The 18534-nt window shown below is 38.5% G+C and overlaps 1 protein-coding gene across 3 annotated transcripts in view; it reads right to left on the reverse strand.

Moving 5' to 3' along the window:
• The window catches only part of PRKAR2B (protein kinase cAMP-dependent type II regulatory subunit beta), an 84345-nt gene that overhangs the window by 39734 nt on the left and 26077 nt on the right, over positions 1-18534 (reverse strand). For all 3 annotated transcript variants that reach the window (XR_008206232.1, XM_052680957.1, XM_052680956.1), the window contains exon 2: positions 16580-16615. Coding sequence is in view for 2 of the 3 variants with exons in the window: in XM_052680957.1 (XP_052536917.1) it covers positions 16580-16615 (36 nt within the window). In the remaining variant the exon portion in view is untranslated. The remainder of the gene's footprint in view (positions 1-16579; positions 16616-18534) is intronic.

Genomic DNA, 18534 nt, shown 5'->3' on the forward strand with positions numbered 1-18534 from the left:
ATTCTTGTCTGTTAAACCACTTACGTATGTCCTACCCGCTTGCATCAATGTGCAATTTCACAACCTACTCATTAGAGCATGTTGGCTTTGTCCCCTGATGCCAGGATGGCAGTAGTTTTAATTCTGCAGTCATGAAATCAAGGCAAGGAAGCAAAATGGGGAAGTTTCATTAAAAAGGAGTAGTCATTAAAAAATGGCAACATGGGGGATGTAAATGCTGAGCTCCTGCTGGTACCGCTCACATGATAAATACACTGAGAAACCCAGTAGTCAGATGTGATCACAACCAGGCTATAAATAGAGACAATTCCCATTGCTCATAATGTCTTTGAAAATGATCCATCACTCATATCGTGCTCTGATTAAGGAGTCCTGCAGGAAAAGTATGAACAGAACAGAAATCCCCTGAAATTTCCTTCCTCTCTTTCACAATGTAACTGCATGCCACCTACCCTCCATCTAAGTGGGCACCTTCGACCACACTAAAATTGGTGAGAGTTACTTGGTACTTAAAAAAAAAGATCTAGTCCTGAATATATAGGCTTAATGAATTCAAGACAGAAAAACATTACTCACAATCAGCCAGTGCTAACTTTTGGCAAACAATTTCTTCTATTTTCAGTAATTCAATTTTAACGAGGAGCTTCTAACCATACATTTTAAAGGCTATTTTGTCACATACATGGTCATTAAACTAAAATCACGTTACTCAAAAACTGATTTTGTTTCAGCCTTGAAAATGTCGCAGAACTGGAAAGAAATCTGCTCAAACTTCAAACAAGAAAAACATTATGGTTAAAAATAAACCACAAAATATTACATCCTAAAAATCATTTGCTAGAATTATAGATATCACTGGCTCTTGTAGTGCATTTCAAAGAAACATCATTGAACTATACCATGGTTTCAAGTGTCTCTTTTTCCCCAGCTGAATCACCAAAATACCACAAAAATAAAAAATAAAATTGATAAATCATTGCCACAGCAACTGATGGAGAAAGCCAAACAGCACCTCTGAAACCATGCTGCCATTCTAGAAGGAAATAAACTTAAGATGTAAGAGTAATAACAGAAACTGAACATAAAAAAATAAAATCAGTACATGTCTATCTGCCCCATGAGATGACGCTGAGCAGGGCTTTATGGACAACAAAATCAGGAATCCCCATGAAGTGTTGTGAAAGAAAATATAAACAACTGTACTTAGAAAGTGAAAATACATAATAGAACAGTATAGGGCAAAATGCAGCGCAGCTTTTAAGACACTTTAGTAAATAACATTACTTACTGTGTTGCATCTATTATTAAATATTTTTTGTCATATCATTTTATTTTTAAATAAAATAGTAAGTATACCTAAGTTCAAGCATCTCACTATGCTAATATTAAGATATTCCACTGGATTCAAGTAATTAAAAATCCTAGAAAATGTAAAATATCAGGTTGTGTGCCAGGTATGAATGCACACGTTGCTGCAGGTACTGTACAATTAGCTATTATTCAGTCACAAGAGAAACATATATATGACAAAAGCTGCATGCATGTGAGCGTGTGTGCGTGCAGATGTGGTCCCTTCCCTGCTACAGATGCTCTGCTCCACTCACACTCACTGGAGGATTTATGACCACCACACAGCTTTTACCTCTTCTCTCACCATAGCCCCAGACCAACAACTCTCTGTTCCATGTAAGCTCTTACACGAGAAGGACACAAGGTCACCATCCTGTAAATCTGAAAAAATATCTTTTTTTTAAATTATTTCATTGTCCTCATGAGGTCACTCCTTTAGCTCTCTCCAGACACACCATTCTGTTATTCATGCTATTACTGTCAAACCTAAATTTATGGGGTTTCTTCACCTTTTCACAGCCAGGTTCAGTTCAGGAGGTTTGTAGGAAACAGTATCCCAGATCCCAACTGCTGGGAGTGAGAAATACATGAGTACACAACTGCATCAGCAAAAGCACAGTTCTGGCACAGCAATACAGAGTTACCCTTCTGTCAGACTGCAGCAAATCACTCGCTAGTAGTAGGCAGCCTTTGTCTCCTTCATGCAGCCCAGCTTTTATGTCATTATGCATTTTAATTACCCTTCCCTTTGATACCAGGTTCTCTGCAGCGATGGGTATTTGCTCAGTGCAGGCATGAAGATGGTTTACATGGAACAAGAGCTGCTGCAGTGCAATGGATTTCAAACTTCCCCCTTTCCCCCCAGTTCTTTTTTTTTTTTTTTACTGTATCAAGTGCAGGCTTCCTGTTCTCTTCAGGATCCTCCCTAACCCAGCGCATTAGCTGCTGTCACACCACATCACTCACCTCTGTCTCTGATTTGCTACTGTGACAGGTGACTGACCACAGTTCAACAACCTCTTACATTTTTCTGTGTACTTCTCCTATCCTTTAGAAGTGGATTACATTTCTGGAATTGATCCATGGAAACAGTACCACTTACCCTTCCTCATTGTTTCAGCAGACTAGTTTCTTGGACGACATATGCAAAAAATCAGCTGATTAATACCTAACAGGGCTGATTAATACATACATACTAAGAAGTAGTATGAGGCTGTTATCCCCGATATTGAGGTCCGGTCAGCCGGGGGCTTCTGTACTTGCTCTTCTCACACAGTTTGACTTACTCAAGTAAGAAATTTAATCAGAAAATGTACAGTCTTTGCCAACATGCAACCATATACCAGGGTCTTGGGACACTACTGAAATCTGATGACAACTCAGACCCTCCCCTGTAATTACTCATCAATACACTGATCTAAGGAGCACACAGAGATCTTTGAGATTAGGATCTAATATTCTTCAATGTAATTATGTTGTGCAGTAGGTGAAAGTATTTCTTCTTTCTCATGTGCTTTGCATCTGAAGCACTCCTTCATAATGACCATGAAGAAATGTGATTGATTCCATGTGATGTGCCTAAAAATTCTACAGTATAGCAGTATAAATCTTGTGGAGGAAGTCATTATTTCCACCTTTTATACAAATAAATACCCGAACATTTTTGTCTACTCATGGTTGATCCTCTGACATAGTCCATTAGAGTCTAAACGAAAAGCCAAGGCCAGGCTGGATGGGGCTGTGAGCAACCTGGTCAACTGGGAGGTACTCCCTAGACTCACCCAAAACAGCTGTGAAAATAGTTTCCAGATCAAAGCCAGCAGGAGAACAGGAAAGATGCCTCTCCCTGTTGCACTGAAAGTAAGCCTTGGCTCAGGATTCTTTTGTGTTTTAACTCTGCAGCTCATAGAGAACTTTTCTGTTGCAACGCTCTCACTCCAAAGCTGTATCTCCAAAATATTGTGATAGCAGAGAAAATCAACACTAGCAAGTAGATTTGGAATTTCTGCCTTGAAAGACACACTCTTCATCTAATAGACCGCAGGCACAGAAACCTTAAAAGGATGAACTTCCAGTTCCAGTGTAAGGCTGATGTTTCATGTAAGAGACTCATAGGCTGAATGAAGTCCTGAGACAAACCAGTTATTTGTAATAATAGACACATTTTCAGTATTTCCTTGTGCATGAAGAGGGGAAGGATATCCTCACACGCACTGAGATTCAACGTGAAAAGTAAACAAAGCTTCTGCTGACTGGTTCATTCTTCTTTATTCTCAGATCAATTTCCACTTTCTATTTTAAATACGTAACAAATACATGCATAATTTTTATTATTATTTTTTTCTCCATGAATGAATATGGCACATGGCAGTTTTTCATTCTGGCATGCTCATAATAATTCTTCACAGCAATGTGAGTCAGTAGAAAATATTCTCTCAATTCTGCACAAAACAGCTAGCAGAAAAAAATATGAATGGGAATTATCCACTTTTTTGTTATTGTTCTATATCATTAGCACAGCAACCACTGATGCAACTTTTTTTTTCCTCTAAAGGAGAAAAGGAATTTGAGTGACACATATATAAAGAAAAAAATATGATAAATATTTATTCAGAGAAATTTCTGAAACAAACTGAGGAGAGGTTTTCAAATTTATGGTTGGTCCCTATATAATTCTTACACCTTTTTCTTATAATAAAAGGCACACATATTTGTTTAATGCACATACAAACACCACTGCAGATTCTTCTCCAGATTCTCCTGTTTGCCACCTGATCAAGCATCAATGGGGAGAACTCTTCCTGTCCTTACACAGTCAGTGTAAGATAAAATCAGATTCTATACAGAGAATGCAGAGAGATCCTGCATTCAAGATCTGTTAAGCACATTCCTCAGTAACTAAGCAAATAAACTTACAGCACAACCAGAAATAAAAATGGTACGTGCAGAAGAAAAGTATTCATCCCTTGCTGGAAAATGCATTGCACTGATCCACTGTAGTTTCATGCTGCTAAAACACAACCGTGCACAGTACAAATCTAGTTAGCCATGCTTTGTTCTGTCCCAGCTATTTGTATGCAATGGTCATAACCATTTTCATTAGTGTACAACAGTGAAACAGATCTACTGTGGAAAGATCAAGGATCCACAAGCATTAATACACTGTACATAGTAGTGTGATAGCAACAGTGACTCCATTTGAAAGAACATACGTGTATACATATGTATATATACATAATAGATTTAAAAACTAGATATTCAATACAGTTTTCAAAGATTTGTTGCAGTCTTATGTAGGAGAGAAAGGAAGATAAGAAAGGAGAAAAGGTGCACTTGGGCTAAAGAAGATATGATTCCAAGCTAAAAAATAAGGTTTAAATTCATTTGTGAATGTCTTCAACTCCTATAGCAATTCTATCTGAAGTCAGAAAATGTTCATTAAGATCAAAACATCAAATGGAACAACAAAATCTTTACTGGAAGCTACTAATCTGCTTGGCTGGTAAATGTACATGGATGTTCAACAGGAGTATGAATGACTTTGGGGGCATTTATGGGATCCACTGATCAAAAATAAATATTTTTAAAAATCAGATATGCTCTCTTTATTCATTAAGCCATATTTCCCCCCAGGCTTTAAATTTGACTATAACCTCCTTCAAACTAAAGGAGAAGCAACTCTGACAGATACACGATAGAGATGTATGAAGCAAAGATGCTGCAGAACAGGATTATTTGGCAGGGTGTTTGGAGGCTGGAAGTAGGGAGTGTTGATGCCATAGAGCCTTGGGCTTGTGCTTTGACAAAGGACATTTTATTCTAATAACTGAAAAGCACACCACAGTAGTCAGGTATCATGTTCCTATGAAACATGTGGAACTGAAAGACCATTTAAGAAGCAAAACATCAGGCAGGTGTACATTATAAACAGTGTGCATAAATTAGCAAAGATATTTCATTTTCTCCTTTCTTTGACTCCACAGCATTTACAAGAAGCAGTGGATAAGTATCTGGCAGACAAATTTGGAAGTTGAAAGTCAAGCCAGTTGCATTATGGTGTTCTACAAGTAAACGTGCTAAAAAACCATTCTGCAAGAATTATTATTCAATTTTGAATTACCTAATGGGTAAAACATACCTATTCATCTCTTATCCTTCAGACAAAAAAAAACAACTACACCAACTCACACCACAAGAAATCAAAGATGGAATGGTTTTAGAGATCTGATCAGCAGATATTAGTCAAATATTATAATTTATACTCTCCTACCTATAGTGGAGGTAGCTTATCCCCCTAATATGAAGAGAAATGTTAATGAATAAAGTAGTGTGGAAACCAAAGTTGAGTTTATAATAGAAGCAGGCACTAAAAAATTTCAAACAAGAAAAATCAGATTAAATATTAAATATCAGATTAATGACCATCTAGCAGCACTAAGGTATATGGTTTAGTGATAGAATTGGTAGTGTTAGGTTGGTGGTTGGAATGTACAAAGATTAGGGTCTTTTAAAACCAAAGCAATACTCTGATTCTATGAGCAGAAATCTGCTCCAAAAATCAATTTAAAACACTTCCTGTTATTTCAGTAATATCCATACTCATTCAAATAAATAGCAATTATTTTATTCCTTTAAAAATCCTGAGTTATAAAGAACCTGATAAATTCACCAGAAGGTCGCTAGATTTTCTAATCATATTTAGATTCTGATGTGTTATTGGGAACGCTGATATCAGTGGTGAAAGTAAACTCAGAAGCAGGCTACTCTTTGCCTTCCCTTACAGGCAGGACATGACAAAACAGGATACGTGTATGAGCTACATGTTGCCAGACAGAGGAGGAATTTGCTGCCTGTCTGATGTTAACTGGGTGCAAGAGAGGAACTGCTGATTTTTGAAAACCTACTTATAACAAGAAGAGAAATTAAAATCCAACACATAAAAATGTGTGTTTTGTATACACTAGCTTATCAGTGGTCACTGCAGTCTGAGAGCTTCTATTAAGTAATCTTGGTACATTTATTCAATAATCATCAACATTTGCAAGTACTGCTTGCAGATAAATAACAGCCATACTTATTATTATTAATATGAACAGTTGGCATCATTTTTATATTTATTTTTGTACAAAGTCTGTTTTGTCTGGAAAACCTGTCTTCTGTGGAATTTATTCTCCACAATTTAGTTACATAACAAGATCCCCTCTTTGTCCATAATGCACTTGCTTTGTAAGAAAGATTAAGTTTTACATCAGTGAATTCCAAAGAGTCAAATATTGTTCTGCCTAAAATAAGAGGAAGACAAATTAGCTTTTTAGATAGACCCTTCTCCAGTCTCCACCCCTCGAGCAGAACACAAGACGACACTGACCTCAGGACACCAGGAGGCACAGGGAGCGTGGGCTCAGATGCTGTTCCCACAGTCAAGGCAGGACAGGGGACTGCTCCCAAACAGCAATATGGGTGCGGGCACACTGCTGGCTGTGGGAAGGGCCGTGCATGTGGACACGAGCAATTCTGTGGCACTTTCCCTCACTCCATCTTATTTACTAGTTACACACAGAATCAGTTTAAAGGGATCAGTGTGTCAGTCCAACAGTTCCATAGCTCACTGGGATATCAGAGCACTTCATCACACACTGACTGGATAGTAAAATAGTAATTTGATTCATAATTCAACCACAACCCCCAGTTTATATTCCACGTATCTGAAACAAGAACAGCTCAGATAGTAGAAAAAATTATGATTGTTCTTTCTACCAATACAAAACTGTATGTAGACTATCTTCCAAAGAGAATAATAAAACAGAAGGAAAAATTAGTTTCCCATAGAGGTGTGTATGCAGTATTTTGTAAATTCAGAAATTATTAATTATGCATCTGTATTCTAAAGAGGTTGCTATCATTATGCCAAATTGCAGAATTTTGAAATAGGTAACTCTGTACAGTTTAATCAGTCTATGACACACAATCTAGAAATACATGCTCCCAAATACACTTAAAAAAATCATACTAAATATAAAGGAAATCTCATGAAATCAACTAAATCATTCCTACGCAATGCTGCAGTATGAATTACATTCCTATCACTGAAGAAAAGTCTTTACTGTTTCTTAAATCCATAGTACTTCTTAATACCTAAGCATTTAGTTAGAAAGCTTTTCCCAAGGCCCAGCATAAATATTTGCATGTGCAAAAATTAAGGCAATTATTTATTCCATCCCCTCCCTGTCACCTTGAGACAAATGATAGCTCCTCTCCATGGCAGCCTATTGCACACCTACTGCACAACTCAACTCACACACTTACTTCTACCACTATCTTTCCCTTCCTTGTCTTTTTTCGTCCATTCACGCTGTGCCTCATAGCATGCACCTAATACATCTCCTCTGTTTCTATCTACTTCTGAAGCGTAACAACAAACCAGTCTAAGCACAACCACACCTAAAAATCTGTCATGAAATTAACTTCCAACTATGACCCTATTCCCAAAGCTACAACAGGCCCTGAAATTTTTGTATTCATTCTCTACTGATCATCTATACAAGGAAACACCTGGATACGAACTGCTAGAATCTACATTCCAGCATTCACTAGTTGAATAAAGGAAATCTCCAATAATAACAAAAGCCTGCCTACCATTAAACAAATGCTTACAGAGGACCACTTAAGTTCTAGATGTGGTACACGAATAATGTAAGCTTTGGTTTCATAGAATCACAGAATGGTTTGGGTTGGAAGTGACCGTAGAGATCATCTAGTTCCAGCATCCTCCATGAGACCCAGTCGCTTTTCTTTTGAAAAAGAATACCACTGTTGAACAAAATTCTGTAGCATAGAAGAGTAATGGTATCGATGCAATGACTCAGAAAGGGTAAAGTTTCACAGAGAGCATCTTTCATTAGAGGAGCTGAAATAACTGAATCAAGAAGAAGACAGATGACCTTCTGAGCTTGAAAGCTAATAAGGCACATAAGAGAAACTAAAAAATGAAGCTGGATCACTTGCTTATGGACTGGGTGGGAAACAGCAGGCTCCAACTTCCCACAGACCTCAGTCTGTCTCGAGACAGGCCACCAAAATAAGTTCTTCATTCTCAAGAGTAACACCTGTGCTTTCAACAGGCACCTGGACCACGACCAGGCTGAAGGGACCACACTCCCTGCCTCAATGGCTGTACGGCACCCACAGCTCAGTGCACCCTGACCATACTGCTAATATGTCAGCCTGAGTGCAGCCCCACTACAAATCCCACTGGTTCTTATAGTATCTGACAGCAGAAGCTGCTCTTGGGAGAACTCTGTGGCTCATTTTTCCCTGATGCTAGCCACGGGACAGCACACAGGACAATGTCTGTAGACAGAATACATGAGCATCAAGATTCACAACAGCATACATTAAAAAATTCAGTATAGACACACCACATGGCAAAGAAACATAACCATCTGATCTATAAACTGCTGTGTGCATACAGTTACTGCTACTATTCTTTATATGAGCTGTGATGCAAACTGTTCAGGAAAAGAAAACGGGAATCTCATGCAAGGCATTCAGCTCCTGATGTAGGCAAAGCTATCAACATACATTCTGACCTGAATATAAATGTTCCAATTCCCTATCTACAAACTCAGGATACTCATTCTTCAATGTTAATAGGTGGTTGAGGCAGCTGCTATCTGCCTCAATATAAAATACTGGAAGACGGACAGTTGCATACAAAGACTGTGAAATTTTTGCTGATTGCCTTGTGAAAAGAGCAGGAAGTCACCAAAGAGCATGTCTACCGACATCATGACACACAGTACCTGTAGAGCTGTGTCTGCCTGAGCACACCACAACTGCAGCCCATGGAAATCTGCAGTCTGTCAACCCCTTATCAGGTATCACAGACTTTGGTAAGACTTCCTGCTTCTGCAGCCTTCAGCAATCAGCACTGAGGTGGTACTTTAAGCTTGAGTGCTTCTCTAGTGTGCTCCATCAGGCAGTGAAATTACATCCCAACCTATTTTGATTTTCCTTGCTATTATGCTTATGTTAGGGCTTAACAAGGTTTCAGCAATAAATATTACTGCATGACAGCTCAGTAATCAGTCCTGTTTAAAAAACCCAACAACTGAGCATTTTAAATTATGTACAGATTATAAGAATGTACTGAACAAAAAGACAGCCCTTATATCTCCTTGAAGAACTATACTGGAATTCCCAGTCTATCAATAAAGTTCTTAGTTCTTCTTCCATCACTATGATGTTCCAATCCCAAAGGTGTTCAGATGGGGCCCTGAGCAACCTGTTCTGGTGGGTGGTAACCCTGCCCACACCAGGCTGGAACTGTGTGGGCTTTAAAGTTTATTCTAACCCAAACCATTCTGTGATTCTATGATTCTATGACTTGACATGCTTTGACAATACTTTCTCCTATGCAAGCATTTAAAAGGGGATTTACAGTTACTTCATTCCTCAACATCATTTTTTGGTTCAGCTCCAAATTCTGTGATTCTGTATAAAAGAGAAAATAATTTCATTTGAGTTAGCCTTCTTTCCCTGAAATTTTTAACACAGGACCTCTTTAACAAGCTTTCAATATTACAGAATCATTGAATCATAGGCACTGGAAAAAATCATCTAGTCCAACCCCCTGCTAATTGCAGGTTTGCTAGAGTAGGTTGCACAGGAAAGTGTCCAGGTGGGTTTCGAGTACCTCCAGATAAGGAAACTCCATAATCATTCCACCAGCCAGTTCCAGTGCTCTGTAGCCCCTCAAAGAGGTTTTTTTCCTCAAGTTCTGATGGAACTTCCTATGTCCCATTTGTGCCATTATCCTCTGTCCTGTCTCTGGGCACCAATGAAATAAGCCTGGCCCATCCTCCTGACACCTCCTCCTTACATTTTATAAGCATTGATAAGATCCCCCTGTCTTCTCTTCTCCAAGACGAATAGCCACATGTCTCTCAGCTCTTCCTCATAAGGGGGATGCTCTGGGCCCCCAGTCACCTTTGTGGTTCTCCACTAGACTCTCTCCAGCATTTTCCTGTCTTTCTTGAACTGAGGAACCCAGAACTGGACACAGCACTGCAGCTGTGGCCTCAGCAGGGCAGAGTAGAGGGGGAGGATCACCTCCCTTGACCTGCTGGCCACGCTCTTTTTAATGTGCCCCAAGAAACCACCGGCCTTCTTGGCCACAAGGGCACACTGCTGGCTCACGGCCAACCTGCTGTCCAGCAGAAACACCCAGGTGCTTCTCTGCAGAGCTCCTCTCTAGGAGGTCAACTCCTAACCTGTAGAATACAAATTCCTCCCCTGTAATTTACTCAGATTGAAATTACGAATGTGACATCTGTTTTCTAAATTCAAAGCCTCAGCTTCTTTCCTGGGGGATATTCTATTCTTGGCTAAGAACATCAATTTGCTCTTCCTAAATGCCAGTTTATATTTTCAAGTGAATCTAGTATCACCTATGTTCTTCCAAACTTACGATCTCAGAATACAATTAACCATTCCTTCACTAATAGAACTCACATCATCTAAATTCAGTATAATTTCTGTGTTCCCTTAGTAGGTTGTCACATGTTCTGTAGAAATTATTCAGCTGAAATCTAGCAGCAGTATATGTAAATGTTGCTGTGGGCATGACTAATTCACATTCTGCAAATCTGTTCAGAATAACGAAGCCCAAAACTTTTATCTTCTCACCTTCTTCTGAATGGTACCTTATGCGAACATAAAGAGATGAAGGAAAGACAAATAGTTCTGGCAAACTCGCTCCCAGACTTTTTCTTTTACGAGGGCTGTGCTAAACCTCCCTCCTCCCATCTGAATGTGTGTTAAAATGCAGACATCCATCATATGACACGCAGAGGCGTGAGTCTTGTGCGTCAACTGCAACTGCTGAGAAGAAAACCCATCTCTGCAGACATGTGATGAGGATGCTGTCAACTCATGAACAACCAGCAGGCAAGACTACATTTTGGTCATGCAGCGGGGAAAACTAACGTGATGTGACCTATGTGCAACAAAGTGTGTGTGTGCAGCCTCCAATGTGGCAATAGTGTCCTATTTGTGGTTGTGCAGATCCAACAGGTGACCTGGCAACAAAGACACTGTCACGTTATAAACAATGGTGCTATGAGCTGTAACTAATATATTTGTGAGGTTTTTCATCACACCTGTGCCTTTGCATGTGTGCATCTGCAGTTGTTTAATAAGAACAGCTGGTTTGAGGAGCTTAGGAATTTATCAGTGTGCTTTCATTAAATAAATTTCTTACTTACGAAAATTCAAAACCATCTGAAACAGTTTCATGAGCTTCCTTTAGGGCATTTTCTACTTGCCAAGGTTAAGAGAAGATATTTCTAATCTGCAGAAATTCTTGCAGAAAAACATTTACATAATTGCCAGGCCTCAGCAGGAACAAACTAAAATGAGTTGTATCACTTCAAATTACCTACTGCCAGACACCTACAGTTCTATTATCACAGCTTTTGGATGTATCAAACAACTAAGAACTAAGAGCATGTGGCATCTTCTTCTTTCTTTTCAAACATCACTGTTTTGTAAAGCTGAAGTTGTAGTGTCAAATAAAGAGTTTTGAATCCTAGAGAAATGTCTGTGTTGTAAAAGTACCTGGTGAAAAAAAAGAAAAGAGGCCACTAAGCACAGCTAGAAATTATCACAGTACAAAAGTGATTTGCCTTCCATATCAAAATTTGAGCACTTGCTTAATGAATTAAACACATCAATTTTTAAAAGATATAAGAAGTAAAAAAACTGCTTCCTTCTTTCTCAGCCCTCCATCTTCAGTTAGTCAGCCATGTACCTAAAAGTGACAATTCTTAGGAGAGCATGGAAAAGCAAAAAATGTTTCCCCGATTCAACTATCACTAATGAAAAATAAAGAAAGAAGTGTTTCAACGAGGCAAACCTAGAATGTTACGCATTACAGAGGTCTCCTCTGGTATCACATGAGATCTTCCTTCTCCCCTTCCCCACACTTTGAACCTCCCAAAAACTGGGAGGTCTCTGCTGAAATCCATGGATAAAGAGCCTTAGAGATTTTACCTTCTCTGCTCCCTTCTGTTTTATTTTTTAATTTTTGCTTGATGGCGATATTTGCTTGATTGTAAATTTATTCCAATTGTATCTGGGACAGTTTCTCCCTGTAGGTTTGTTGTCAATGTACTCTGCCTGTTCACCACATTAAAGTTATTTTGGTTTAGAGTTTTGTGGAGGCAAAGGTCAATAAAACCACTTCTCCCTCCTGGTTGGTTGAGAGAACAATATTTAAAACGCCATTTATTTCTTTCCCATGAGACTACAATGGGATTCTTAAATTAGCAGCGAGGAGTTTCTCTCTGTTGCTGATGCTCCACGGATGCTCTTGAGCCTACTTACAGTTCTTCTTAGCTCAGGAAGGCCGACTCAGAGCACCTTCATTTAGGTTCTCCTCAGTCTTTCAGAGTCTAAAAGTAGATATGCAACTGAAGTAACTTTATAGAGCAATTTATTTCTTAATTAAAATGATACTATACATTTGTAGAATTACACTAGCAAATGGGAACAAACAGCCTCAGTAAATGGTATCTACTAAATATAAACTTGAACTCAGTTGGTAGCAAATCTGTGCATGTTTTGCTGCATTATTCTAAACTCCTGCCAATACTTAATGGGATAATTTATCAGGTTACCTATCTGTCAAGATGGTGAAAAGCATAAACCCAAAGCTTCTGCTAACATACAGAACATCAGCTTCCCAACCCTTGGTATCTCGTATTTGGATAGACGGATCAAAATGAATGCAATTCATAGAAAAAGTAGCTGTATTCAGGCACGCACCTCTGGGTTACCTTTGCTTGTTCGTAAACTTCTACAGCATTTTTCACCTAAGGAACATACAGCTTTCCCTTCCACTTCCTACTGTCTCTACTAACTCCCATCTTCTTTCTTCCCATCCAAGTCTCCTGATCACTTCAACATTCTTCTCCCTTTAAGTTCCACCAGATTTTAAAAGAAAAATGAATAAAATTTCAGCTGTCTCATTGTTTATTATTACTTTAGATGTATTGTTAACCTCTGCTCCTTGCTAAACTCAAGAAGTTAAGACTGTGATATCAATTCCTCTTTGTGCATACCTAGAATAACATGGCGTTTCATTAACCAGCCTGCAAGTAGCTACCTCATCAGTACTATGGTATACATGTGTATTTTATGTATAGAACACACACTGTATATATGCAAACATATCAAAACACAGAGAAGACACAATTAAGCAAGTCAAATTTTAAGAACTGAAATCCAAGAAAACTAATCGATCCTAGCTTACTTATTCCTTTATCCTCTGGTACATAATACACTTCACAGCATGTTAACAGGAACAGCTGTTAAATAACAAATACCTTACTACATTGTTTTCAGCAGGTGCTTCAGCAATTAATTCCTGGCTGCTTAATTTCAGGCTTAGTTAGGAAAAATAACTGCATCTTATACCACCAAATAAAACACGATTATCCAAAGAATAACAGAAGTGACAAAGCCAAGAGAGCCACCATAGAGGACTACTGCTCCTTGTGAAGAAATCCATGTGTTACGGATTCTTCACAATCACTCAGAGCTCACAAAGCAGCTCTGAGCAGAGCTGTCAGGGCATCTTTGCTAAGGGTATTTATCCTGATGTTTATCCTCACCTGTGTCAGTGCACCCACCACCATTAGTGGCAGCCCAACTCTTTTCTCCGTCCCATCACTGTTCAAACACAGCCACCACTGCCACTGTTCAGGATGTAGTTATTTGGGAACTCCTGCATGGGTCAGTGGAAATCCAATGGAAATCAACACAGAGAACCCCTGTATTTCCATTTTCGTTTCATCAATGTGCCCTTGGGCAGCACAACTCCTGGATTCGTGCAGAAGGATCAGCCTATGGACAGAGATGTGACACAGGCAGGGAGCCTAAAATCACCCTCTCAGAATCAATCTGCAATATCACTACATCAGATGCCACACAGCACCACATGCAACAGCACTGAACACTCACCACTAACCTGCAGTAATGTTCATCAGAAACACATCTTCAAAAATGACCAGAAACAAGAGGCTCACACATTTTAAATTTTAAGTTTAAAATTTAAAATTTAAATTATTTAGTCCCCAGCTAAATAGCCTAAAATTAAGAGAAATCCGTGTCTGAGAAAAAACCCTACTTTGCCTTTGGTCAACCTCTCATTTCCCAAGCATGAGAATCAACTTAGATTACAGAACGCTACTAAGTATTACAACATAGCTACTATCTGGGTTTTGTATTTGCTTAGTAATCTTGATTACTTTAATGTATTCAATCATCCAATTTAAAAAGGTAACCATCTAAAAAATAGGGCTAAGATTGAAAAAGTTCCTATAAAATATTTGTACCATTAGCATGGTTTGTTTCATATTTGGCCTTTTAAGAAGCTTTATGAAGCTTCTTGAATACTAAATATCTATCAGAGATGTACAGTGTATTGAAGAAGTAGGAACTATCACCTTTCATGGACTTTCTTGTTAGCAAAACAGCTACTTTGACAATTAAAGCTACCAGAAACTGAATAAAATAGAGCATATAGTGGACTCCAATATTACCCTGTTGCAGCTTAAAGCTGACTCACACGATTTACATCTGGACCACATCATACAGTTCATCCTACTACTCTGAATAAGGTAATTCTACTCTTTCTCTCCACAAAAAGGACAATACACATTAAGTAGTAGCTGCCAATAGAAACTACTTACACAAACCAGTAAGCGTGCAAAAAATTTCAGACTTCTCCCATATTTTTAATTTCCTTGTCAGGGAACATTAAAAATATCTTTTTTTTTTTTCCCTGAGCAAGTACTAGCTATTCACACAAACTCTTCTACTGAAATGTAAAAGCTTATCACACATCTGTTACAAAGACTGCATTCATTTAAGTCAGCTATCAATCAGCCACAGTAAGACCTTGCTTAAAACATTCAATGTGATTTGCATAAAGCCCTGTTCACTGAATGTTAGTTGTAAATCATTCCTTTTGTTTCATGCTGCAGTACCTTATAAGGTATTATCAATGCCTAAAACTGTTTGCATGATAATATTTGGAATTAATCACTCTCTGAACTGTGTGCTACATACACTACGTACAAATCCTGCATATTCAAGCCACCATTTTCTAGACAGTTCCATAGTAATCCTTAGCAACTTAATATTTTTATCTCAACAAGAACAGAACTACCTGGCTGAGGTTGCAAGCAGAAAAACCAGAAGTCTGGCTAGGCTTTCTGGACTACAGAATACAAACTTCATCACATTTACTGAAAATGGTCTGCAGTTGAAGTGTTTTACAGTCAGATTTCAAACTGAGTTGACAAGGAACAGAACACTTCTCCCATTCTGCTGACTCTTTAAGACTGTAATGAGCTGACAATACTGTGCAATGACTTACACATCCCGCTTTCACATTCATAGGATTTCATAAACAGACAAGCAAGAGTTAAGTTCCAGGCCTCATGCTTCAGGAGAACTAACTCGGAAATGGGAAACCTGATGGCTGTGACGCAGGAGGACAATAAGGAGAGACCAAGAATATTAATTTTTAATGATACATGATGTGGAAGGATCTGTTACATGTTGCAGCATCTACTAGGTGGAGGTAAATACTCCTCCCCCTGAGTTGGCACCAAGCAAACCCACCTGGAGAACACAGAACAGCCCCACGCTAGGCAGGCATACTCTTACAGCACAACAGAAACCAGCAGGACCTATTTCAGGACCTGGTCTGATGGCTCTCCAGAATAGAACACCACATATACAAACCAACCCACTTCTGAAAAAACTCAGAAGTTTTAGCCCAGTTGTATATTTGCTCATCAGCTGTCCGCTGAATTGCTGTTTCAGCTACGAGGTAAAATAAACAACACTGCATCGGATTACATTCAACTCATGCTTCCAAATTTCAATCCCATTTACAATAGAATTAACTTTTTTAAAGGAAAAAGGAAAAGCATAGAATTTTCATAAATTCCACAGGAAGAAGGCTCCAAGCAAGCTCAGTAATCTGAAACCTGGGCTACATTTTCCAGTAAACTGTATAATGAATTTGAGGCAAAGCAAGGTCAGTCATCTTTGGAGAAATCTGATTAATGTCACTTTATATCTTACACGGCAATTACAGCCTGCGTTGTGCTCCAGCTGTGATGAGGACCAATGAAACATGCAGTTACCAACTTACCTGACGCCCGCCTTGTGAATCGATTTATCACTGGAGCTGAAAGAAAACAGAACATTTCAGTTAGATTCTTTCTGTAATAATCTAACACGCTTCACATATAACAGTGTTATACTTTGAGTAAAAGTGTGGCAACTAAAAAAAAAAGTGATGAGTAATTATTTGTAAACCTTCAAAGAAATTCACGTTTATTTCATATACTAAATTGAAAAGAAGTTTTGCAAGAGATAGGGTAGCAAGCAATAAATTTTCAAGGCTATTTTCAGCTTTTTCCAAGTTTCTTCATGGAAGCATTTATTGTTATTCATGACTGGTTGAGAAATTTCCATTTTTTATTGAGCACATAGACAATGGCATCCTGCAAATAAGGATGGATTAAAAAGGTGCAGAAACTATTTATAAAGAATTTATCTATAGGAAATCCAGCAATAAAGATATCCCTACACATCAAAAAAACTCCAAACAACTAATCTGCAATTCCACCTGAAAGACCTTTCAAAATTAACTTTTAAAAGCCTTCAGGTAATACAACATCAACGCCAGCTCTAATCTGTCCCCCAGGCCACCTCCTTCCCCAGCTCCTCAGAAAACTCAGTTTCACAACAAATAAACATTGTCTAATAGTGCTACCTTGGAACATCTCCAAATACATGCTGCAAACATTTGGAATCAGACTCCTCTCTCTTTTCCAACTGGAAGGGATTACAAAATCCATCTCAGAGCACACAGGTCTGCGTGCTGCCTCTATGTCATTTCCAGGTTTATCAGCTTGTACAAGAACTACTAGAGATGCAATAGATAAAGGTTCATACATTTGGCCTTCCAAACACAGCCGTCAGACTGCTTATAATTAGTATAAAACACTGGTCTTGAACTCCACTTTCATATGATAAACAGCACTGGAATAAAGAGTGAGAAAAAAAATCTGAATGACCTAATTTCAAACATGGGCAACAGCTACATTAAAAATGTATGCTCTTACAGCACTTATTAATATTCAACCTTAAAAATTACTCTCAAGGTTTACATGGAATTGAAAAATGAAAAATATTGAACTTTTACAGCTCATCCCTATTAATTTTACATATATGTGAAGCAGACTTTCTTGAAAGTCTAAGACAATATTAGGGAGAAAAAATAGCAGAGACAGTAATAGCTTGAGATGCAAACTGCCTTTTTGTTCCTCTGGGCAGAAGAAACCAGAGCAAAGATACAAACTCTGAGCCACAGCTGCAGATGGTTTTGCAAGCATATATAGCAGTGATGGGTCCAAGTGGCAAGAAATGCACTGAGAAATCCAACTACGTTGGGTTGGCTCAAAGTGCTCTACAGGATCAAGGAAACCCCCTGTGGATAAGCAATCACCAACCTTGAATACATGTATACATGAACAAGATGGCTTACAAGATGTATGCATAACCAGTAATGTTATTTTTAACCTTAATTTCTGCTTTTTTAGATATTTAGAAACATTGTTAATTGAACAGTCACCAGATTTTATGCAACTACTGTTTTGCAATAGACAAAGCCATCTGATTTCTCAAACTGCAAAAGGAACAAGGTTCATTTTGTCTCTAGGATTAGGTCCAATTTAATTTCAGGACACTGGTCAGGTCCTCCACCATCAGGCTGCTGAGCCATTACCTCCAGTGTGCACATCAGCAGCAGTTCTCAGCAGATGTGCGCATCTAAAAATATATTGAAATCTGATGTATTTCTAACAAGAAAACATAAAATTGTGTTGTCCTCCCACTACAAAGTCTTCCTGGAACTCAGGGATGATATTTTGACTGTCAGATCTACACATCATCCACAGATAGGCAGATTCAACTCCCCTAGACAGCCATCTCAGCACATTTTACCAACACAATAAATAATACAACTCCCAAAAACAGACACCTAGCACCAAATCACATCCACTGGAGACTCCTTCTCTCTGAAACAAGTCACTAGGACGT

The sequence above is a fragment of the Tympanuchus pallidicinctus genome, unplaced genomic scaffold (genome assembly GCF_026119805.1).
Source record: "Tympanuchus pallidicinctus isolate F22 unplaced genomic scaffold, pur_lepc_1.0 scaffold19, whole genome shotgun sequence".
Classification (NCBI taxonomy): Eukaryota; Metazoa; Chordata; class Aves; order Galliformes; family Phasianidae; genus Tympanuchus; species Tympanuchus pallidicinctus.